At 39.0% G+C, this 25,705-nt stretch overlaps 2 protein-coding genes across 6 annotated transcripts in view; both read right to left on the bottom strand.

Moving 5' to 3' along the window:
• sgsm2 (small G protein signaling modulator 2) overlaps positions 1–7,507 on the bottom strand; it is a 72,975-nt gene extending 65,468 nt beyond the window's left edge. For 2 of the 4 annotated variants that reach the window (XM_069533764.1, XM_069533765.1), the window contains exon 1: positions 7,174–7,506. In XM_069533764.1, the coding sequence (XP_069389865.1) occupies positions 7,174–7,233 (60 nt within the window). In that variant the 5' untranslated portion in view covers positions 7,234–7,506. Of the gene's footprint in view, positions 1–7,173 lie in introns of all 4 variants that reach the window. The other 2 variants (XM_069533766.1, XM_069533767.1) reach the window with 2 other exon arrangements.
• Positions 7,508–10,193: 2,686 nt separating this feature from the next.
• tnfaip1 (tumor necrosis factor, alpha-induced protein 1 (endothelial)) lies at positions 10,194–21,189 on the bottom strand. 2 transcript variants are annotated; one of them, XM_020088617.2, is made up of 8 exons: positions 21,026–21,189; positions 20,273–20,328; positions 19,784–20,139; positions 18,500–18,669; positions 12,740–12,823; positions 12,120–12,172; positions 11,432–11,627; positions 10,194–11,223 (listed from the first exon to the last, which is right to left on the bottom strand). In XM_020088617.2, exons 3-8 carry the CDS (start codon positions 20,028–20,030, stop codon positions 10,993–10,995), a joined length of 981 nt encoding a protein of 326 aa, XP_019944176.1. In that variant the 5' UTR covers positions 20,031–20,139; positions 20,273–20,328; positions 21,026–21,189; the 3' UTR covers positions 10,194–10,992. The 2 variants fall into 2 exon arrangements, with proteins under 2 accessions (XP_019944176.1, XP_019944177.1); XM_020088618.2 differs by having other exon boundaries at positions 19,784–20,155; positions 21,026–21,181.
• Between the last annotated feature and the right edge of the window lie 4,516 nt (positions 21,190–25,705).

Genomic DNA, 25,705 nt, shown 5'->3' with positions numbered 1-25,705 from the left:
CTCCGTATTTAGCGAAGAGCGTATATCCAAAAGTGCGAGTCGATCATACTGTATGAGCGACAGTGCAGTGTGTACAAAAAAACAAACAAGAAAGAGTGAAATAAACATAAAACTGCGTAGTGCGTGCGGAGCCATTGTCAGTGCGACCTTTCTCTACGGCGCACCAATCAACACGTCGTGCACTTCCTGTTTTATTTTGGTACTCATCTTTTCCCTCTCATTTCAGACCCTGACTTCCTCCCTTTGCGTGATTTCCTGCCTTGGTGATCGTCTTCCCTGCCCCTGATTGGTTTCACCTGTTTCCTACTTCCTCATGTATAAATAGTCCTCGTCTCTCTTTGTCCTGTGCCAGTTCGTCTTGTTCTGTCCTTATGCGTCAAGAGTGTTTTACCACCAAGTCAAGGTTGAGTTATATTCATGTTTATGATCTCTTGTTTAATTCGTAGTTTTGCTAGTGATTTGTTTTGCTACTTTTCAATCCTCCTTGAGAGCGCCTTTTGTTTATGCACTTTTTGTGACCGAAAAATAAACCTTTTACTTATATCCACTACCTGCCTGAGTCGTGCAATTGAGTCCACCAGCATTTGTGTCTGAGGTCGTTACAAGTATAACCAGAGGAGGTGTTTGTAATGCTGCTTACAGCCATCATTCACTGCAGTTGACAGCTACAGTAAGTTTAAACTTATAGTTTGTTAGGTGGTGACTGTTTAAGGAACTGCTCTGTCATCGATCAGCTGCACTGGGTCTGCGCCATGTTGTATCTGCCAATCAGATATACTGTATCTATCTATCAACGACTGAAGGGCTAATGTTTTCTTAATTGTATTTTCCAACACTGATATTATACCTTTACCTGTATTGGTTGCAGGAAGCTAAAAGGTGTGACTATTAAAAGCTCTGTCAGACAGCAAGACATGCACAACTGGATTATTCAAAATCTTTACTCCAAATGAAATGTATACATATTTTGGGGTGGCTGCAGTACAACATTGATGTGTGTCCTGGCTGGAGCACACAATCAGTCTTTGTAGTCACCAGTTCATTAATCAGCAACCAGCATTACCACAAGCAAAGTAAAGAGCCCATTCCAAACAGATATGTTTAGAAAGTGCACTGTACGAGTTGAAAGAGGAAATGTGGGATTATTCCCTAGGAATTGGTGATAGATGTACCAGGGGACAGGATTTTTTATCTCACAATAAATTACAACTACACAGTAGAAGAGACATGTGCTGTCATTCACGTCACACAAAAAACTAGGACACAAATCCTCACTTGCACAAATGCATACATGTACCGCACAGGTGCATCTGCAGTAAATTCATTTCATTGAATTTATTGTTGCACATGCAACATGTCTTGCACAGCACAGTCCTGAGATATTGTTTCCTTGTGGGGCCTTTCCTCCTCTCATTCTAAGCTGCTGCAGTGTGGCTCCATCCTAATCAGCTGTTGTTAGGAGTCATTAATGAGGTAATTATTTAAGCATTAGTGCAGTTGATGGACAAGGAAAAGTGCTGCAGTGACGCTGAAAGATGAGTTAGCGGAGTTAGTATTGATCTAATTTTACTTGTCTCTTATGTACTTCTGCAGCAGCTTTCACACAAAACTGAATCATTTACACACACTACAATCCTATCATCTCCTTGAGTGCCATGTCCTGTGTTGAATCAATTGCTCCACTTATCTGTTAAGAAAATTGAGAGGAAATTAACATTTAACCTCAGAGTACAAAATATCAAGTGGATATAAATGCAGTTTACACACCATGCCTAGCCTTTCAAGGTCATGAAGCTGCAGTCATAAAATTGAAATGTGGCAAGAATTGTTCTGTCCAGGAGGAAGTGTCAGTCTGAGGGAAAAATGACCCTGTGACTGCATAATGAGAAAATATTCTTCGAGGAAGAGGTAAGTTAATGTTGTTTGCCTTTAAGCTGCAATATGGAAACCAAGTCATTGTACTAAACAAAGGAAACAGTTTTAGAAAAATGAAAACCTTTGGCAGTAGCTTCAAGCATCCAGGTACAGAGTAATGATCCCATTCTTCTTATACACTGCATTAATTAAGGGAACACTTAAATCACACATCAGATCTTGATGAACAAATTATTCGGGTTGAAAATCTTTACTGATGTACATTCTATAATTTGTTGAGAACAAAATGATTAGTCATTAACCCATTAAGGGCTGGATTCAAAATCATACCAAAAATCAAAGAAAAAAAATGAAATCACAGGGTGATCCAACTTGCGTGACTTTCATCACAGCAACTCATAATGTTTCCCGCAGCGCTCTATAGTTAAGGCGGCCGCCTTGACAACAACGGCACCCCGCCTTGACTACGTCCCCCCGAAAATAAATAAATAAATAAATATTCCGCATCCCCGCATGCATAGACAGTAGGTTAAAATAAGGCCGCATCGCAATGAGGCGGAATAGCGGCATCTGTAGGTTAAATATGTTAAGCCATCTATCATCTGCTGTAACTGCGTGGCAAGGCCAACATTTCTTGTTTATCAGGAAAGAAGCTAAATCCGACAACCGGATAGCATGCCTTATCCCCCTGATCCAACAGGCACCGGAGCCACACCAACTTTCCTACCCCTGGCATCAGTTTTTCAGATATATGATAGATAGTTAGATAGATAGATAGATAACTTTATTCACCCCCAAAGGGAAATTAGGTCGACATAGCACTTCGGTATTAGGATACAATAAAAATACAATAGAATAAGATACTGTAGGTAGAAAATTTTAAAAATTAAAAATAAAAACAAAACCAAAATAATAACAAAGAATAGGACAAGGGCACTTAAAAAACAAGATACATAGGTAGATAAGGTGCAGTGGCAAGATGATGGTAATAGTACTGATGAAATGATGGTAATGTCACCAAAGTGCTTGCTCATTGTGAGAACTGTTGGGTTTCTTTATATTTTGATTTTAAGGACCTGACCTTCTATGTAAAGTGCCTTGAGATAATGTATATTATGATGGCGCTATTCAATTAAAATTGAATTGAATTGAATTGAATGTTATTGTTACTAAACAGTATATAATAATAGTACAGTATATATAGTATATAATATAATACATAATAATAATAATCTACGATGATAACAGTATATATTATAATATATATACATAATACCAGTATAATGACAGTATACTAACAGTATACAATAATAATAACAGTATATAGTAATAATGGCAGCAACAGTATAATAATAATAATAATAATGATAATATACAAATAGAAATGTGTCCTATATTTAGCCTGTGCAAGGTGTGCATACGTACATAAATGTACATGATGTCTCTTTCCATTGCTTTGCGGAGGATGTATCTTTTTACCCAACAGATACTGATGAGTCAGTCAACTAGTTCACCACTCCAGACTGAAACATCTTGACAATACCAAATTGATTCCCATTGAAATAATGACCAATAAGTCTGTTGCTTCATCTACAGTTAGGGTCAAAACATGAGAATTTAAACATCCATGTTCCCTGCAGGCTCAACTTAACTTAATGTTGTTAATCATGTCACTTTTCACCTAAATAATTCCCACATAGTTGGAAAATTGCATCTCTGATGAATGGACTAGATCCACAGTAACTGATGGTTCACTGGGAATGCCAGTGGATGTATAGATACACTGTTTGCCAAAGCTTATATTATTTTTGAGGATGGGTCATTTTGCTACTTGTGTGCTGTTTTTCCATAAAGGGCTACAAAGCAAGAATTACAAGCTACCTTCATCATCTTTCAACAAATGGGACAGACATTATGAGCTGATACATCCACCTTGTCTGCTCTGCAGTCTGAAGCTCTGACACCAGTGGTCACCTTACTCTCTTAATATCTGTCATCATCATAGTTGTCACAAAAGACTTATGGCATCTCATACAACTCATACAAACACAGTACTTATGGAAGTAAGATGCAGCATTTTACCCTTTTTTTCCCAGTATGACTGACATCTGCAGTTCTAGCGCATTGAATGCAAAATGGCTGATGATTTAGGATTTGTATTATTAAATAAAGATAGGCATGAAAAAAGCTGTAATTTCTCTTTAACTGTACAAATATTCTCTCTAATAACAACATCATGTACATCACCGTACATTTTGATTAGCTTTTGGGAAAAACTGTATTACTGGCACTGGCAGCCATACTATTCTTTGTTTATATATATTGATTATTTTGATTCTTAGTACATGAGAAAAAATCCCTGAAACAGAGAGACCTCTGTACATAACATACAACCAAACAAATCCTGATGGTAGCAGGTTAATACTGAGAGGCACTTTTTGTCTCAGTACAAGAGACCACCTGCCTCACTGCTGTGATATTAATCGCCAACTGATGCAATTTAACTTCTCTGGGAGCTGCTTAAGCTTTCAGTTGCCAAGCAATACTGAGATAGCTGAGTGCTGCTTAAAGAGACAGGAGCTTTAGACCAGGAGCTACACGCTTTTGTTCAAACACTATGTTTCCATCACTGTGCTTTAGAATTTCAGAGGGCATTGGCTACTCACCAGCATATCATGGATGAACTGTGACCAATGACTGAAGCTTTGGAACAATGTATAAAAAGTAGAAGATACATTTTCTTTAAAGCATGTACACTGCCTGAGCACAGGTCCTAATCAGCAGAGGTGTGATTTAAGATGCAGCTTAGAGCATCAACACAGCTTCCAATGGCCCAGTAGTTAATGACTTTAATCTTCCTAATTCTTTCTCTGGTGTTTGAAGTTTAGTAAACACAGCCTGAAGATGTCTTAAGAACTGAAGCTATATTTGGCCCCAAAGACATTGTGATGATTTAATTATTTAAGAGCTGACCTGTGGGTGAATGAGGGACGGGCCAGAGGGGGACAGGAAAGTATTTAGCCTTCACTCAGCCTGGCTCCTTAAACTAAACATAGTCTGCATATTTTAAATGACAAAATGTGCTACAGGAGAAAATGTATTAACATAGATTTTACTTGAGGCTGCTCTGATGGTCCAACAAATATAGGGCACTTTTGAAAACAGCTCAAACACCCTTACATAACAAATACTTCTAGTTTAGTCCCTGGACTTAACTACTTAAACACTTTTATGAGATAATTTGTCTCTATCAGTGTTTTGACGTATTTGAGACTTAAAGGTAAAGTGTGTAAGATTTAGGTGAAATCGATCTATTGGCAGAAATTGAATATAAAATAATCTTAGTGATGTTTTTACCAGTGTGTTTAATCTAAATTGTATGAATTGTTGTTTTCTTGATCTTAGAATGAACCCTATATATAAATAATTATATTTTAAATTGGGAGGGGGTCCTCTCTACGGAGAACGCCAGGATTTTCTTCAATAACCCAGACTTGACAAATTGTGTTGTTGCTTGTGTCTTTCATATTTCAGCATTTTCTAAAGTCAAAGGTCTGAAGTGAATTATTCAGATTCCATTACAGATTTCCTCTCATAATGAACCACATTAAAACAGAATTAATATTCCTGAATAGGCATTGTGCAGTGTTTTTTGTTCTTAGCTTTGACCTCAACTCTAACCCTCATGAAGAGGGGTGTGTGATAGCTTCAAAGGTTTTCTTGGACTTGTCACTTGCCCCCACTTAAGGGGTGTTGGCTTTAACACTGGTAAACAATCAAAATCAAATTGGTAGTGAAAGTGAATACATAAAGGTTCCACAAACCAAAAGTGCAGGTACCCCAAAGAGAAAACGTATTTACACGTTTCATTGGATTCGATGTCAAAGGCAGACATTAAAGTACAGAGCACAAAGAAATGTTGTAACTGTGAAGTACACTTACTTTGTCGACCCTCACAGGACAGAACTTTTACATCAGCTGCAGTGGGATCAGTTCACACAACCACAAGCTTTGGTAAACGCAACCGATTTCTTGTCACAAAAGATGAAATGTTGATTACATTCAGTTCATTCAGTGGTTAAATTGAAGCCCAGAATTAGAATCATGATTCTTCGTGATTCTTCTCTTTTACTTGCATGGATTTTGGGCCTGAAATTTTTAGTCTGACTTTTCCTCCCCTACAGGCTCCCCTTTGCTCTCACTCAGACTTAAAGGTTCAGAGTGAAGAATTTAGTGACATCTAGAGGTGAACTTAAATATTGCAGCTGGATATCCCTCATCTGACCCTCCCCTTCCCAACATGAAAGAGAACCTGTGGTGAACTCAAAAGGTTTTAGTTTGTCCAGTTTTGACAACTGTAAAAAACATGGCGGCCTCCACAGAGAGAACCCCCCGCCCTGTAAATATAAAGTATTTAAATATAAGGGCCCCTTCTATGGTAAAGAAAACCACAATTCATACAATTTAGATGAAACACACCGGTGACAACATCACTAGGATTTATTTTATATTCAATTTCTGCCAAAAATCCTTTTCAACTAAATCTTAAGCACAGGACCTATAAGAGTATGCATTATTCCACACCTTGTCTCCTTCAGTGTCACTATCATTTGCACAGACATTTCACTGCATGGTGTGAAGGAGGCGTGGTGATTTTGATAAGAGTGGGTAGAAAGGTTAAAGGAGTAATGTCTTACTCCTCACTGGAGAGATGTGAAACATTCATCACCAGGGTCAAAATGCCTGTAGCACTGTTTGAGCTGTGGATGTTAGTACTGCTGGTGGAGGCAGCAGACAGAAATATAGCCAATACTGAAAGAGGCATCTCGCTTTCAGACAGAGGGTTTAACCGAGGATCCTGCCAGCAGCACCTTAATGGAATGATATTATGGTGATGATCAATGATATTTTACAGCATCCATGCATAGAATAGGTCACAACGTTTTAGGTGAGATTTGGACAGTTGAAATTATAATATTGTGTTCGCTTTTGAAATTAAAATTATTGATAAACTCAACATATAATCGTTATAGACGATCAGTTCACCTGGAACAAATAGGGAAATGACACCATAAAATACACGTAACAAACACTGGATGCAGGTGTAGCTCCAATTATTCAGCAGCACTTCGGTGAACTTGTTACTAAACCGAGATGAATTCAGTGCAACAACGTGTAAGCACTGTGATCTGCCTTAAGCAACACGTCCACACTTTCTGTCGTGACTTGGGAGGAAATAATGACAAAGAACGGAATGAGAGTGGGGCGCGCGGCGGGCCGTCAAACAGCAGCGCCTACCTCTCGTTTGACGCTCCATAATAATTTCTCTTTGTATTCTTCCTCCGTGGAGCCCTCCATGTCTGTCCGTGCGTCCGCCCGCGCTGTGCACGACGCAGGTCTGTCTCTGAGGCAGCCTCGGTCCGCTCTCTTCGGCCTTATCACACCCTCCTTCCCTTTTTTTTTTTTTTTGGTACTCCGTCTTTCCTCCTTCCTTCGCTCCGTTGGACTCTGACGCAGCCGAGCAGCCTGGCGACTACGTCAGAGGATCCGCCTTCCTCACGGTTTTGATCAATGGAAGAGGGAAGGAAATCAGTGGCGTCTGAGCATCCAGGCCCGCCCCAACCTGCAGCCTCTCAGCATCCGTCACAGCAACCTGTAGAGCCTGCTAGTTATTTATAGCCGCTGCTGTTTCCTCCAGTGCACAGCAGAGGACAGATGGATTTTTTTTTATATTTGGAAAAGGCAATATGACACATTATATAGAAGTATTTTCACTGTCTTTCAAATTACCATTATCCACTTTGTCAAATACATGTATATAAGCATATGCACCGTGAAGTAGGCATGACTCAGTCCACAACCTTCAGTCTCCACTTAATGGAGTACATATTAATTCATAACTTGTAGGTTTGATATTTTCACACATCTATATGATACACCCATAGACACATGTACCATCTTAATTACTTGTATGTGTCACTACTTCAATCAGTATACAGCTTTTTAATTTCACCTTATTTCATATGCTCGTCACACCCATTGTTAATAACTCAACTATAAAATAGATGTTTTTTTCACTAAGGTTTATATCCCATCCTGACAGCTCTCTTGTGAATAGATGAAGGACTCAACTGGAGGAAACATCAAGTGCATCCGATGAGCTCATTCAAATGCTTAATGACTTCATTCACAAGCTCTGCACCATCTCACGCAGAGGGTTGTACAGATGATCCCTCCTGAAGCTCTCGTCAAGCACTCTTCATTCTCGGTACTGATGTCAGGTTGAGCCTGCTGCAATGTAAATGACGTCAGGGCAATATTATATGCAGGAACCTCTGCTGGAGTCCTGCCTGTTCCACCATGTGGACTGAGGGTGCACTTGCAACCATCAGGAACTTATCTGTTGAGTTGGTATTTCTGCAAACCACAATTTGTTGGCAGGACGGTCGTCTTTCATTCTTTGATTTCTGCTATAGTCCAAGTCTTTTAGCTAATTCCTTTGGGCTACTGTACAACTTGAAGAGCAGTGCTTCTCGACCTTGGTGTGACCCTCCTGACAAGATCCACTGAGTCGATTCTTTCGTTTTATTTTAATATATTTTATAGGTTTTTTTGCAAGAAAAAAAAAAACAATGTTCATTACATATATTAATATCAGCTTAAAAATCTTGAATCTTTGAAGATCTCAAAATATCTTAGAATTTGGTGTGTCTCTGTGAGTTTGTGTGAAACCTGATGACTCATGCTATATCAGCATTATGACAATGTTCCAAAGAGCTTCTGATGGTGTCACAGAATACTCAGCTTTCTCAGTCTCAACTGGTAGTCTCCTTTTTCAAGTAGATCTTGCAAAAACTTCAAGGTTTTGGTATCATTATCCTGCTACAGTGGGAATCCTACTTCAAAAAGATAAAACCAAAGGGTACAGTATGTCACCTAAGAATGGAGAGGTACTTTGGTTCAGGTTGTGGTCACATCAGTGCAGGTGAGTAGAAAAAGCTGCCCCAGACTTAAATATTTCCACCACCATGTTTCACTAAAGACTTGATACACTGCAGCATGATTTTTTTCTCCTACTGTCTCATAACACACACCCTCCTGTGCTCTACTGCCATTCTTCTCAAACATCAACATCATCAGTAAATCCCACTATACCTCAGTCATTCACAGTGAAATACTATTCTTTCTTAGCCCAAACCAAATGTTTGACCTTGTTTCCCTCCTGTGAAGTGGTTTATAAACTTCTACTTGTCCTCTGAGACAAGTTTTTTGACAGTTCATTTGCTGAAGTCTTGCATTCTTTGTTTATCAAACTTTTCATCTGTAATTGAGTTAGTTTTCTACCTCCCATGGAACTAAGCTTGATGTATTGATTTCCTGATTGTGTGGTCACTTTTGCCCTCTGACACTTTCACTTACAACCCTAACTCAGACAAAGTTGGGACAGTATGGAAACTGCAAATAAAAAAGACAGCAGTGATTTCTAAATTTAATTTGACTTGTATTTTATGTTTTGTCTGCTCAACTTAATTTTATTTACAGTATATATATATATATATACATCTGGCTGAATGGCAGGAATGCCAAGTGATGAAACGCTTTTTCACTTGGTGTCTTGAGTCCTTAAACGTCTTTTAAGTGTTGTGAAAAGGAATGGCAACATAACAATGTGGTAAATGCTTTACTGTCCCAACTTTTTTTGAAATATGTTGCAAGAATCAAAATTGAAAAAAGCGTTTATTTTGAAAAAACAATAAAATTCATGATGTCAAACATCAAATAACGTGCTTTTGTATTTTTTTTACTGTAATATAGGTCAAAGATGATTTATTAATCACTGTTCTTAGTTTTAATTTTAAATATAACATGCCGTTCCAACTTCTTCTGATTTGCGGTTGTACTTTAAGTGATAAGCTGCTGAGGCACCGCCCTATTTATAAGAGGTGAACACTGGCTGCAAGTTGCTTGAACAAGCCTTTGACAATTAAATCCAACCCAGCTGCATGTCACATGCTTCAATGGAAATCTGATGTTTTGTATAGGAGTTCAGTTGGGCAATGCCCCACATTTGATAAAATTAGATTTGACATAGAAACAGAGCAGAATATTACATATTTCTTCATCTCACATGAAAGAAGTTGTGTTTTTAATGTTTTGTAGTAGGCAAAACCTCTGATAATTTCCAAGCAAAGCAGGGTGGCGTTAAGCTCAGCTGGTACTCTCTCTCTTTTACAGCTTGCTCTCCTTCCTATCAATTAAGGGCAATAAAAAGCACCCAAAATATACTTATAAAATAAAAACAAAGCAAAGACAAACAATTGTTGAATAACAAGAATGTTTATCTTCACAACTTGAAAAAGGCATCATGGTTAGAGGCAATTCTGGTAAAACTAAAATAGGTTAATCTTTGGCAAACAAAAGGCTGTTGTAAATATAAATGTGTAAATGAAAAATACAATCTACAAATATGAAACATGCTTAATCATTATAAGTGCTATGATTGAGGGAACAAAGTAGACGGATGTGGCTCAGGAGGTACAACATATCTTCAACTAGCCAGGTCGGTGGTGGGATGTGGCTCCATTGGACTGGAGGAGCCCAATCCCTGGCTCCTCCAGTCCAATGGAGTGTCCTTGGTCAATGCACTAAACCGCCAAATTGCAGTGTGTGAATGATAGAAAAAGAGCTGTGTATAGAAGAACAGTATGAATATGCATTTGAATGGGGGACTGAGACTTGTATTGTAATGCGATTTGAGTGGTCAATACGACTAGAAAAGCACTATATAATTACAGTCCATTTACAATATTTTATTGTATCTAAGAAATAGTGCACATTAGTGGTTTGTCCTCCACTAATAAACTACATTTACTTAGTAAAAGCTACGACTCTCTTGAGATTTGAAGTATCTGCTTTGAGTCCTCTGATAATTCCTTAATTATGATAGGTCAAAAAGTCAGATGTAATTACATCAAGGTCCTAACTCTGACTTGTTTAGATAGTAGTGGTAGATACTAAGATAATAAAAATTTCAAAATAGACATATACAGGTATCAACACACGTTTGTTCATTAATGTGAAAAGCTCAAATCAGCCCAGTGCTTGGGGGTTTCAGTCTCAGTGTCCCAGTTGCCTGTCGTCATATGTGCTGTACCTCTTGACATGGATACGACGAACACGCTCACGAAGCTCAGCTCCCCCCGACACTTCCTCCTCCTCACTGAGAGAGCCACAGTTGTTATAGCTTCTACGAGTAGCCTCCAGCAGGGAGTTGTCAGGCAGTGGCATTGTCTCATACAACAAAGTGTTAAGAGTCTCTTCATAGATACGAGCTTCAGGAAACTCCACCTAAGGCAAAAAGACCCAGATACCATTTCTACATTGTGTGGAGAAATCGTCGATATGAAGACATACCGCTCAAGATTATACATTTCCCAATACAGCTTTGAGCAGGTGAGAAACCTGGTTATGCATATGTCAAATAAAGAGATGCATACATATAATTTGTCTACTTTACCTTTTCATAAATAACATTTGTGACTTCCCAAATTCTCACCTTGGTCTGTTTCTTCTCTGTGGCATAGAAAATAGAGGTGCAGCACACCTCAGCCAGTTTGCGTCCCTGACCATAGAAGGACCAGCAGCAGATCTCATCACCAATTACATCTTTGATGAAGAGGACGCGGCCATTGAAGCTGAGAGAGAGCCTATCGAAGAGCTCGATATTCTTCAGCAGGTTGTCGTCTGAGTTACTGTGGACACATACGGAATCGTTTACTCTAGTCTGTGGCTCATTAAGGCTGTCAAAATTGCCCCAAAATGACATTTGAATATTCGCTCTAAAAAAAACACATAGTTTCGAACCATTCGAATATATGCGCATGCGCAATGCGCATTATGTCTATAACAGGAGGACAAACTAATACAACGAGACATAACTACTTGTATAGGGATTTTTATTTCAGTTTTAACATAAAAAATACCTACACATTACAAAATAAGTAAATTAACTAACCGTAAAAATTAGACCGTAAAAAAAGACCGTCTCTCGCTTTCACAATCGAATCTCCGTTTTATTTTAATATTCGAATATATATTCGAATTTAGAATATTCGTTGACAGCCCTATGGCTCATTAGACTTTATTAGCTCAAAAAGTATAGAGTAGAGTATTTTGTAGAAGAAAAAAGACAATCTTTTATTAATGATGAAACGTGTGGGACTTCTGGAGGATCGCTTTCTCACCTGGTGTAAGAGTACTTGTTATTGCTTCTGTTGTACAACAGCTTCACCACAGGCTACCGAAGAAAAAAAAAGATTCAATATCAGGATTTCATTATTTCAATATCTAAATGTACCAATTATAAATCAACTTTAAGTTGACATCAGCCATTAGGTCAGATTACGAGGTGCGATCAAAAAGATCATAGAATATGCCTATAACAAGCAAAAACTGTACCCAATTTTAATTCGGACCCTTTAAAGTAGTCACTGTGTGCAGTGCTTCCAGCACCACTGTATCAAAACAGTGACACTTCTGCTGAATTTCATTTTAGGACAGGGGAAGAAGTCACAGGGCTGAAGCTGTGAGCAGCTTTGTTGACATGATGGAGCTGCAACTGCACTGCCATTTAATTTTTTGTGCAGGAGCTCTTTCCCCAGACACCTCAGAATGATGAGACAATCTGACCCTGGGGTAACAAACTCACAGTTCCAACAGGAACACTGAACTTTTTGATCATACCTCATACTATGAAAATAAAGGTTCAGCAAACTGTGGTCAGGTGATTGCCGTTTGCGTATTCAAAAATACTTTTTGTACAATATTTTCAGTGTCTCTGAAGATTCCCAATTTCCATATTTACCTTGGTAGAAGACTGGATGAGCCGCTCTTCTTCCTTACTGGAGGTCACCACAGGTACAACACACAGGGGCTGCTCTTTATTGCCCTGTCAATCATAGCATTTTGGGATTTGGTATAATTGATCATATTTAAATGATACCATGACACATTTTGATAATTATTCTTACTTAGATTATGGTAAATCATTACTAACAAAATAACTATATGAAATTTAAAATGAAGGCCTTCTGAAAGGATTATTTAAATTCTCAACATTTAAGTGGAAGCTCAAATACAACTTTTTAATCGAAATATATAATTACATAAAATGTACAATTACACAATTTAAAATAGCTTCTTACATGCAATTAAAATAAGTCAAGATTGAGAATTCATAAGGGTTTTGCATGCCCTGTTAAGACAGCTCTGACCTAAATTCAGCTATTTAGTTTCCTGTCCTCTGACAAGCAAGAACCTAAGTTTAAGACCCTGAAAATTGCTCGGCCACTAAGACCTGCAAATCAAGCTGGCATGTGTGGGATATGATAGGACTAAGGTATATCTGTGGTCAGCCTTGTTTTGCTCTGCTCCTATTCACATCACACAAGGCATGCTCCAAGGAGATGCTGCGCTGGTTAAGGTAATAGTGAATCTTTTTGCAGAAGCTAAAATTAAAGCATTCTGTTTGTAGTCAGTGATTATGTCTGTTAATTCTTTGGGGTTGAATGTAACCTATTGTGGCATGTCTGTATCAGTCCTTACTCTAAGCTTTCCTACTTTTTTGTATGGACTGGCTACTGCTATAATAATGACACCAGATTAAAATTTAAAAAAAGGCACGTGTCACTAGTTTATTCCAAGTAGTTATATATCTATTAACATGAAGGCTTTTTGTAGGCATTAGTTGACACATATCCAGTGTGGCCCACAAATACTCATCAATTCCTATTTGGCCCACTTGCCACTTAAAAGGCCCACTTAAAGTTGAATAGTCCTGATAGACCACAGATAGTCCATAGAAAATGGTTTGATTCTTACCCAAAAGACCCTGAGCACCAATCTCATCAAATGGCTGAATATCTAGACGTCTCAAATAGTACTAAAAGTAGTGAGTCAGAATGAAAAACGAAAAGTAACTTCACATAACTCTAAAAAGAGAAACAGTTTACAGCTCATTTCTCTCACTGAACAAGAAAACTGGGGCTGGGATATAAGAATACAAATTTAAAAGTAAATTTTACAGTTTTTACTGGCTCTGTCAGTATTTTACTGCTACTCTCTGTGTATCTATCATTTGCGCTGTGCACTGCCAATCAAATCGAGCCAAACCGAGCGTTCTTATGTTCAACATTGCCTAACTTAAATTATGTTGTTTTTACTCAGTCCGAGTTTACAGATGTTGCCGTGTGTGAGTGGGTTTGTCGGTCTGTGTCTTGTTTGTCTGTGTGTCACCGTGAGATAGAGAGAGGTTGAAAGTGAGCAGAGTCAAGACAATCTGAATGAATGAATGAATGCGCAGCTATGAAGAAAGGTTTAACTCATTAAAGAGAAGTATCTATCATTATGTGGTGATCAGTGTTTTGTTGTATTGTGGCGTCATTTCAAACAAATTGTAACTGTATTGGGTCAGCAACACCCCCAAGCTCCCAATGCCATCGTCCATCGCAATGTTTCACTGTATACATCATCATATGCCAATTAAGTTGACATCGCCCTAGTTGAGACTGTTTATAGAAAAAAAATAGAAAAATAACATAACACATTTCATTTCATTTTTAATTTAATTATTTCTTTGAGGTTTGAGTTTTGAAGTTGATCGTGTCAACAGATAGGTCAGCTTTAAACTTACTATTGCACCAACATCTGATCAGGGTAGATTATCTGTTAATGTGTGAATAATTAATTTGGTTACATCTCAATTACACACTATGTGCATTTAAGATACATACTGCTGTAAATGTATTTAATTTACAATCTCTCTGCATACAGAGCTAATGAATGTAGAACATCTGAACATAAGAATTCCCTTGCACTGTCCCTTGCTCTGCACATTACTTATGCAATATATATTTGGATTCAATGATCTTTGCAAACCTTGGCAAAGCAGTAGACATTCCTCTGAGCATCCATCAGCACGATGCATACCTACTGACACTTCTCTTGCACAGATGATGAAGCAAACTGCCACAGCCGAGAGGAATACATATACACTGTGGTCCACAGGAAATTAAATCTGTGCAACCAAAGGGCTCTGTTGTCGAGCTGAACCGAACCCAGTACTGCAGTAAACAAAGTCCGTGAATATTAACGAAATTCTTGGATATTGCCAAAGGAGGTAAATAGCAATATGGTGTATATAGAATTTTATATCTTGTCAGTGATCAATGGATGATAGATCAAACGCATTTCAGTAGTAGTAGTAGTAGTAGTAGCAGCAGCAGCAGCAGCAGCAGCATTTGATTTTTCAACTGAAAAAACTAAAACAGACTTAAGAGTATATTTCTTTTTTTCCCCACAGATGAGATACAGGCATAGGTTACACAGATTAAAAACTACCACAAAGAAGGTTATTGGATTCAGCTTGTGAGCTTGAATAACAACTCACATTAGTCTGCTTTTGGTTGTGTGATTTTTGTATTACATTATTTATGTTTCGATTGTTTGGTTTTGCAAGAAAAGTCAAAGGTTTTGTGAGTGTAGCTTGAATTTGTGTTTACAGTAGAGGAATTTTCTGAAAGTCAATTTTAGCAATTCAGAAAAACGTATATCCCTATAATCAAAACAACAAGCTTGGGGAATAACCAGGTAGGAGTGTAGATTCTTGATATTCAGTGAATAACAGTGAATACTAGGGGTGGGCGACAAAATCGATTCATGTACATATCTCAATTTTTTTATGGGGTGATTTTAAAAATCGATTTTTCTCCGCAGAATCGATTATATTACGTCATATCCGAGTCCAGAAAAACTTCGGACCTGCCGTAAAGGTGAGAGGTTAGCGGAGAGCGGGACGAAAGCTGACAATGGCGGGCGCAGACAACACCAAACCACCGGAATTAAAACCTGCAGTGATACATTTTAAATCCAAAGTATGGATACACTTTGGATTTAATACAATGCCCGGAAAGACGGAGCTAGATATGACCAAAGCTGGATGCAAACTTTGTCATGGACAGGTATCATACTGCGGTAATACGAATAACATGAGTGCTCATCTTGTGCGCCACCACCCAGAAATAAAAACGGACCAGGCCAAACGAGCAACAGCAGCAAGCCAGCGGACAATGGATGGATCACTGAACAAACTCCCAAGCACCTCAGATAAAGCTAAACGAATAGCAACGTCAATTGTACATTTTATGTGCAAAGACCTCAGCCCATATATAAATACAGGATTTCGGAATATGGTCTACAATTTGGAGCCGCGCTACATTATACCGTCAAGGAGGTTTTTTTCAGATTCTGCCATTCCTAACCTCTATCATGGGGTGAAGTCAGGTGTCAAAGAAAAGCTGAGCAGAGCTGAACGAGTTGCTCTTACCTGCGATGCCTGGACCTCACGGGCAACAGAGTCATATGTCACCTTCACAGCCCACTACATCGCAGAAGATGTGAGATGACCACATTGTCCTCTCACGTCCTCCAAACAAGTGCCATGTTAGAGTGTCACACAGGGGCAAACGTTGCTGAGCTTCTTCGTATCGTAGCAGCCGAGTGGGACATTTCAGAGAAAGATGCTGCCATAGTCAGACAACGCAGCTAATATGGCTGTTGCTGCACAGTTAGCTGGCTTTCTCCACATCATATGCTATGCGCACACCCTCAACCTGGCCTCCCAGCGTGCACTGAAGCTGCCGGCTGTAGCAAGACTACTAGGACGAGTGCAACGTGTGACAGGGTTTTTCCACAGAAGAAGCAAAAACAAACTTTGCTGGAGCTCCCTGTGCACAGCCTGGTGACAGACGTAGCAACACGTAGGAATAGTGCATTTGACATGTTTGAGCGTTTCCTCGAACAACAGCCAGCAGTCACAGCTGCACAGGATGTAAGAAAGAAGGAGAAAGACATCAGCACCTTCACCGAGTCTGATATATCAAATGCAGAGGAGTTTATCCAGGCACTGAAGCCAGTTAAGGTGGCAACATGTGTCATGTCAGATGAGACTCACCCAACAATCTCTGTCATAGCCCCACTACACTCACAGCTCCTGCAATCTACCCAGGCAACCAGTGGAGATTCTCCATTTGTCAGAGAGCTCAAGGAAGCCATTCACCAAGACCTATTAAAAAGGTATACGTCCGAGGTGGAGAAGGCCACACTCAACCTGGCTTCAGCACTTGATCCAAGATTTAAATCGTTGCTGTTCCTGCCTGATGAGGAGAAGCAAGAAACACTTTCAAGACTGGTCACTGAAGCTTCAGCTACATTGGCACATCATGATCAGGTAAATAAATATAGGCATTAGGGATAAATGCTCAAAGAGAAATTTAGCTCATTATGTAGTACTATAGGTGTGTGTGTGTGTGTGTGTGTGTGTGTGTGTGTGTGTGTGTGTGTGTGTGTGTGTGTGTGTGTGTGTGTGTGTGTGTGTGTGTGTGTGAGTGAGTGAGTGAGTGAGTGAGTGAGAATATGTGTGTGTATGAATGAGTCTATGTGAATGTGTGTGTGTGTGTGTGTGTGTGTGTGTATTTATGTGAATGACTGAGTCTGTGTGTGTGTATGTGAATGAGTGAGTGAATGCATGTATGTGAGTGTGTGTGTTGAAATAGAGACCAAATCAAATAGGTGGAATGCTGACAAAATAAAACATTTAATAGTGTGCTATTTTCTTTCTTCCACTCTGCTTTGTTTATTATAGGGTGAAGTAGAGAGGCTTGATCAGTCTGCAGTCCAGGTTTTTTTTAAAACTGTTTCATTTCAAGCATTTTAATTTCAAGGCTCACATTTGTGCTGTTTTTATTTTATTTGAGAGGCTCTATTTTGGCCAAGTGTTTTATTTTTTTTATCTTACAGTACTACCTCAGAGAGCAGTGTTTATGATCAGTACAGGGTTTTGAAAAAACTGTTTAATTTGAAACATTTTAATTTCATAACTGACATTTGTGTTCTTTTTTTCTTTTAGAGGCTCTATTTTGGCCAAGTGTTTTATTTTTTTTCTTAAAGCACTACTTCAGAGAGCAATCAGAGCACTTTACTTATTATTTAAAAACAGGTTAATCTATTGAGCAATTCATTACATTAAGTTATGTTAAAACTAGCCCACATTTGTGCTGTGTGGACATTTCATTTCATTTTGTAACTGTAAACTTTAAAAAATGCTGTACATGTTAAGTACCTCTTTTTGTCTCAGTTGAAATAAATGTCAGCTGCTGGACTGACTGACAGACTGATGTTCATTGTTTATGGGAAAGACATTCAAGGTTTATCATCTCTAGAAGTGTATGATTCAACTTGGAGGAAAAGAAAATTGCAATTACTGATTATATCGAATCGCAATACTTATAGAATCGCAATTACCAATAATCGTTTTACAAATCGAATCGCCACCTTAGAATCGTGATACAATCGAATCGTGACCAAAGCATATCGTCCGACCCCTAGTGAATACCTGTCATTTCATTATATTAAAGCACTTCATCACACTGATGTAGAAGTCCTGTACATCAAACAGCTAGTTCAAGTTAAAATGTTGAATCTGCTAATATACAAAATATTCAGGGGCTTCACACAACATCCGTCTTTCTCCCTTTTTTAAATATGGGCCAGTATGGGTGTTACTAACCTGCAGGGTGTTTTGGCAAAGCTCCACAAGGCCCTGGATGAGATAATACTTTGCCTCAGACAGCAGCTCTTTAACAGCCTGACAGCCTTTGGGTAAGGTGACTGTGCCGTCGCGCAGGTAGGACAGTATGCTGCCAAAATGTTTCCCACTGCGGTCAATCAGGATCCAACCTGTGCAGAAACAGACCATGATGAGAATGTGAATATTGTTACCGCCAAGACACTGGTGCAGTCTTTGGGCAGCAAACATCTTTGACATACATTCTCCATTTCATGACAATGTAATCATGCAAGACGTTTACTGGTGTAATTTCTTATTTAATATTTCTCAAAATATACAATGAATGAATGTTTCAGCCAGGACAACATAATGAATCAGGATGCAGCCTAGGAATATATTGTTAAACTACAAATACCGCACTCTGTGGTTGTACGTATGTCTCGGCCAAGTGCAGCTTTCAGTGAACATCATTTTTTTCCAGATTCATATGAAAGTTACTTTGACCTTTACCTTTGATTAGGGCTGCACAATATATCTCAAATTTACAGTCATCCTGATATCAAAATGTGCGATATACATATATGTAAAAGACTGCTTGAACTGGGATAAATTTTGTTTCTGTGCCATGCACACTTTACATGTCAATATATTTGGGAAATCAGATGGAGCCCTGCTGCCCTAGATGATAAATTAAAGATATTCAGATCATTGACAGGCCAGGCCAGGCTTTTTCCTGAATAGAGAATTGCGAGCCTAATCAGTATATCTGAGTCCAAGTGACAAATGATCAAGAAGAAATTCCCTCACGGCGGTGTGCAGATATTACAATCAAGAGGCAATCTCATCAAAAGATGAGTAACATAATAACATTATTTGATGACTGTAAAAATGCCCATAAACAAATACACAAACGTTTGTGTGAAAGCACCTAGTTGTGCTCATGGTCTTTGAGGTGATTGCAGTCACACACTTGAGCATCACAGAGCAACACCTGGGCCAAACTGTTTCTGCTGACTGAATCCATTCATTTGTTTTAACAAGGATTTTATTTTTACTGCAGGACTGGAAGATGCATTGATTGATAACAGGAACTTCCACCACATTGACACTTATAACATAACTAAGAGAGTTTTTATTGTTATTGTTATAGTTTGAAAAGTCATTTTTAATAAAACATTAAAATTGCAATATTAGTTTTGGTGCTAACGTTAGCAGATAAAATGGATTTTAGTCACAATCTATATAGAACAGTCAGGTTGCATGTGCAGTTCAGAGATGGCTTACCTTTTTTATCAGTCAACACTTCCTTCTTTCCACTGAACATGGCTTTTAGAATGGAGTCCTGCCTGGTCAGGATTTGCAGTGTGGTGTAAAACAGGGTGCCGCCAACATTAATGCGGACATATTTGTTGCCTAGGCTGACCGCTCCTTGATAACTGCAGGTATTGGTCTTGGGACAGGTCAGAGGAGGGGCTGGGGAGGTGGAGTCTGACCGGGAATGTTGCTGGGGCAGGCAGCTCTCTCCAGACATGTCCTTTTGGAGGTAGATGACCACCCTGCAGACGGAGGTTCGAAGGTCCCCCGCCGTGGTGACAGTTACTGATGTGGCCACCACAACCTCTCACTGCTACAGATCATTGCTGACAAAACATAGAACTGTGAAATGGAGCCAAAAATACAGTAGATCTACAGGAAATTTCAATGTTTGACTGGTAAAGCAAGGACACCTAGTGGCTGATGGCATGAATTATAATGCATAGCAGAAAACCTTACTATTATCTTTTCCTCAGTCCCCCTTCCCAGTCAATGGAATGTCACTGGGCCGGAAACTAAAGGGGTAGGGAAGGGCACATATGAATGATCAAAAGGACAAATTATGACACACAACATAACTTATTTTTACATTAACTAAAATCAGCAGCTGCTTTCCAACATCCGCCTAATTTACAGTGGTCTCAAATAAGCCGTAGCTCAGTTTAACAGAATACTGCCCACGTATGACAGCATTACAAACTGCTCATTGTTTTATTTTGTGTCTAGGGCATCGCTAGCTAATAAACATTAAGGTGTTTTAACTTGACATAGATGGATATTTAGTTGTGAAGATAACGTCGAACACAGAGAGAGCTGTGGTGAGTGACCTAAACGAATCAACTTAACAAGTGAACATGAAGTAACAGCTCACTTAGTTACTTACTATTACTGAGTCCGCGGCCAATTACAGTAACGTTATGACCTCGGTTATATTCGAGGGCCACGCTCTTGTTGTGCTAATGTTAGCTAAAGTTGAGAGGACTGAAACTGGCAGCATGAATGAGACAACTAGAAAAGAACTAGCCATCTCCATAACTGGAGAGTAGAGTAACGCTCGGGGAGGCTCATACCATTCAGAGAAGACCCTCCAGATGTGTATGTACAAATAAATAAGCGTCACACTTTCAATGGGGGGGTTTAACGTTACTGTCTCTATCAGTAGTGAACACAACGTAACCGGGCGACATTTTACGACTTTTGAGGTTTACTTACCGACCTCTCCTCTTCACTGGTCAGGAACCCGCATACCGTGTGATTAGTTCAGCTTCTCTACCGCCATGATACACACAACAGCCTCGTGAAGAAGTATTTACAACAAACTATGTAAAGTCGCCCCCTCCTCCTCTTCCCCTTTCTTCTTCTTCTTCTTCCTCTTCTTGGCAAACCACTTAAAAGGTGCAATACCGCCATCGTCTGGACTGGAGTGTAGAACAGTAGATTGGCGGTAAACAAATAAATAAAAAACACAAAACAAAACCAAACAAAACTAAAAAGAAATGAAACTCTTTCCTTTGGTCCTGTTTCTCTTGAATAGTCAATTAGAAGATGATGTATATTCTTCGATTTCTTCTTAACAAATGTTTTAATGGGATATTTTGCTTTTCGTCTTTTAGTCCTGATATTTATTCCCTTCTTATATTTTAATTTCAAATTATAATTTCATAGGCAATATCTTGTCTGCATGATGATTTAAAATTATTTAATACTGGCAATTGTTAACATGCTGCCGGGTGCAATGACCATCTCGTTGGCCCAGCCTCTTTCCTCAACCCACTGCAGTGCAAACAGAATACCCAGTGATTCAGCTGTATTTACTGACAGGTGATCTGAGACTCGTCTTTTAACTGCTTCGTCTGGTTTGTTTTTAAGGTTTTGATGTCCACTTGCAATCAGACTTTTTGCATTCCACTGAAGAATAAGAATAACGGTATTATTCAAGTGCTTCCCTCTGAAGTGCCTTCTCCTTGACTTAGGTCTGTTTGTATTTTTTCCCAAGATACTTTAAGTCTTTCATACTTAATAATTTTGCCAGCTCTTCGGAGGAGGCACAGAAGGCCAGCATCTATATAAAGCTAACCCTATGAGATGTTCTGGGATGAGGGGTGAAACTTCTATGAATGGTGGTCCCTATCAATGACTCTGCAGCTAACCAGACTGGCAACAGGGGAGGTGAGACAGGCCCCCAGCCTAGCAGGTTTCAACATCTGCCTGTTCAATAGCGTCACTCCCACACTCCTCATTTGCATGCTCCCCACTACATCTTCCAGATCTCTGCTTTCCCTTGCACACAGCAGCAGCGTGGCCATTTTGACACATATCATCTGAGGGGAGGAGGAACATAGGCTCTAACAGTAAAATTCATATATCCAGTCAGCATCCTTCTAGAAAGATTATTGTTCTGACTCCTGTCAGTGTCTTAATAATGTTTAGTGGCCTCCTAGTGGCATGTCAGGGTTTTTGCGCCTGGAAAAGTCTGACTTGAGAAGTGCACTAACACACATAACACAAGCAGGCTGTGCTCCACCACGGAGTTTTTGTTACCAGTATTGTTTTTGTATTGTTTCCTTCTGTCTTTATTTTCTTTAAAAATCAGGCCTGTACTTTAAATATTGCAGCACGAGGAAATAACACTCGCACACACATCTGTATATAGTAAGTACACCTTTTGTTAGTTTGTGTGTTTATACTTTTATTATTCTCATAATAAATGTTTTTCTTTAAACACGTCTTCATTAATGTTGCATAAGTGCGAATTTTGCCAACCTCTACACTTTCAAGAACTCCATATCCTTCAACTTTGCTAGCTAATGATGTGGTAATTTTGGTTATAGTTATTTATTTAATTATTGATCAGAGTTCCAAATTTGTAGTTAGTAATTTCATGAGACTTATTCAATAAATTGGATATCTTTTCCCTTCCTTTGAAGGGTGGTGCCCCGATTTATCTTTTATCAGTTTAACTATTATTTAATATTAATATTCAATATTTCTCTGATAGCCACATTTATTGAATGCCCAAAAGCACACCATTTAATGGTGCCCTGCGTGAAGGAAAGTACATAATCGTACCCAGCGCGAGGGAAAGTACATAATTACAACATCATATAAACTGAGGAAACAACAGGCAGACACTGCTCATGGAAGCAAGCTATAATCTCGGTAATACCAAAGGAAGGCAAAGATTCATTAGATTGTAAACAATATCAACCCATTTCAGTGTTAAACCTAGATTATAACATTTATATGTCAATATTGGCTAGGGGAGTTGAAAAACTTTTGCCATCTCTTATCCATTTAAACCAGACGACCTATGTTAATGGGATTGGATGCGGAGAAGGCGTTTGATTCAGTAAGATGGACTTTTTTGTATAATTTGGCTTTCACTATACTCTGATAGAAGCTTTCAAAGCTATATATAACAATCCAACAGCAAGAATTAAAATAAATGGCAGCCTCTCAAATTCTTTTGTTTTGGAGCGTTCCTGTAGGCAGGGTTGCCCCTGTTCACCACTTATCTTTGCCATTTTTATAGAACCCCTCAGTCAATACATTAGGCAAAACAAGCAAATCAAGGGTATAAATATAGCAGGACAGGAACACAAAATATCCTTGTTTGCGGATTACAAGTTAATATTTTTATCCCAACCGTTAACATCCCTAACAACTTTAATGTCATCATTGGATATGTTTGGTAAATGATCAGGCTATAAGATAAATATTCAGAAAACTCAAACTATGACCTTTAATTTTAACCTACCAGATGATTTAGTGACTAAATACAGCCTGAGTTGTAAATCAAAGAAGTATCTGGGACTTAATCTTACTCAAGACATTACAAAATTATTTGAAGCCAACTATATTCCTCTCAACCTTAAAATTAAGTCTGACATCTCCAGATGGAATCACTGGATGGAATGGATGGAATCAACTTCAAGGATTGAAAATAGTCAAAATGGTGATTTTGCCTCGCCTGTTGTATCTTTTCCTATTTCTACCAATTGAAATAAGTGATCGACAGTTCGTTGAATGGCAGAAATTAATTTCTCGATATATCTGGATGGGTAAAAAACCAAGGGTAAAATTTAAAGTAATGTTGTTATCAAAAGACAAGGGAGGAATGGCGCTGCCTAATTTAAAAGATTACTACTATGCGGCTCAGATAAGAACCTTGGGGTATCTCTGTGACTCGCAGTTAAGGGCCAGGTGGAAGAAAATAGAAGAGGGAGGCTCTGTGGGTCCACCCTTACAGGCAATAATGGCAGACAAAAAACTTGTAGGCAGTCTTCCAAATAAGAATAACCCCTGGATAAAAGTAACACTAAAAACCTGGCACAAGGTAGTTAGGAAATGACATGGATTTTATTCCAAATAGGACAGACAATAGATTTAAAATGTGGACAGAAAGGGGCCTTATGGCTTACTGCTGCTTTATACACAATGGGTCTGTGAAGAGTTTTTAAGATCTCAAAAGGGAATATGATTTAGAGAGGCAGGATTTTTTCAGATACCTCCAAGTAAGGAATCGATTAAATACAATTTTGACAGAGGACCAGAGAAGTGATATCCTGGAGGTTTTTGTTTCAATATATAAATCTGGGAGTGGAAAGTAATTAATATCTAGATTATACAAAGGTCTCCAAGACTCCTCGAATTGGAACAGCCTGTATATTAAATGTAAATGGGAAAGGGAGGGATATTTGGTCATATCTGCGCAAAATTAACAAAATTAGAAACATCCTGTCTAAGCAGGATGCTTAAAAACTAGTCCACGCGTTTGTAACCTCTAGATTAGATTACTGCAACTCTCTATTAGCAGGATGCTCCATGAAGACTGTTAAAAGTCTCCAGTTGGTCCAAAATGCTGCAGCACGAGTGCTGACAGGAACTAGAAGGAGAGATCATATCACTCCTGTCTTAGCTTCCTTACATTGGCTCCCGGTAAAATTTAGAATAGAATTCAAGATCCTGCTCCTCACATTTAAAGCCCTCAACAATCACGCCCCCTCATATATCAAAGAGCTGATAACACCTTATTATCCAAGTAGATCACTTCGTTCCCAAAACACAGGCTCTCTAGTGGTTCCAAGAGTCTGTAAGAGTAGAGCAGGAGGTAGAACATTTAGCTATCAGGCTCCTCTCCTGTGGAACCAGCTCCCACTCTGGGTTCGGGAGGTAGACACTGTCTCAGCATTTAAAGTAAAACTAAAAACCTTCCTCTTTGACAAAGCCTATAGTTAGTTCTGGATCAGGTGAGTCCTGAACCATCCCTTAGTTGTGCTGCTATAGGTTTAGACTGCTGGGGGAACTCCCATCATGCACTGAGCACTTCTTCACTTCCCTCTGTCTCTCTGTCTCTCTGCCCCCCCACACCTGTTTATTTATTTATTCGTTTTAACATGTCATCATGTCAAAGTGTCACTTTGTCCTCCCATAGTCCCTCTGGCTCTTCTCTCTATCTCGTTTCAGATAACTCCGGCACCGGGACTGCAGGACAACAACGACCACCATCACCATTGTTAGCATTAATTAAAATAACTCAGTAATTCATTAATATATATAATCCTGTTGTAGATCACTACATTGTTATTGTTATAGTCAGCCCTGATAGTGATCGGTGCACAATTGTTCCCGGTCTCTCTCTCTCCACCTCATCTCTCTCTTCTCTCCCCCGCTTTCCACCCATCTCTCCTTTCCTCCCCCCTTAGTTTTCTTTCCTCACCCCAACCGGTCGAGGCAGATGACCGCCCACACTGAGCCTGGTTCTGCCAGAGGTTTCTCCCTGTTAATGAGGGAGTTTTTCCTCTCCACAGTCGCCTGTGCTTGCTCATTGTGGGAACTGTTGGGTTTCTCTATGTTAATATTGTTTTAAGGTCTTGACCTTTAAATGTAAAG

Source organism: Paralichthys olivaceus, chromosome 11 (assembly GCF_024713975.1).
Source record: "Paralichthys olivaceus isolate ysfri-2021 chromosome 11, ASM2471397v2, whole genome shotgun sequence".
NCBI classification, from domain to species: domain Eukaryota; kingdom Metazoa; phylum Chordata; class Actinopteri; order Pleuronectiformes; family Paralichthyidae; genus Paralichthys; species Paralichthys olivaceus.
This window is presented reverse-complemented; position numbering and strand designations above follow the sequence as displayed.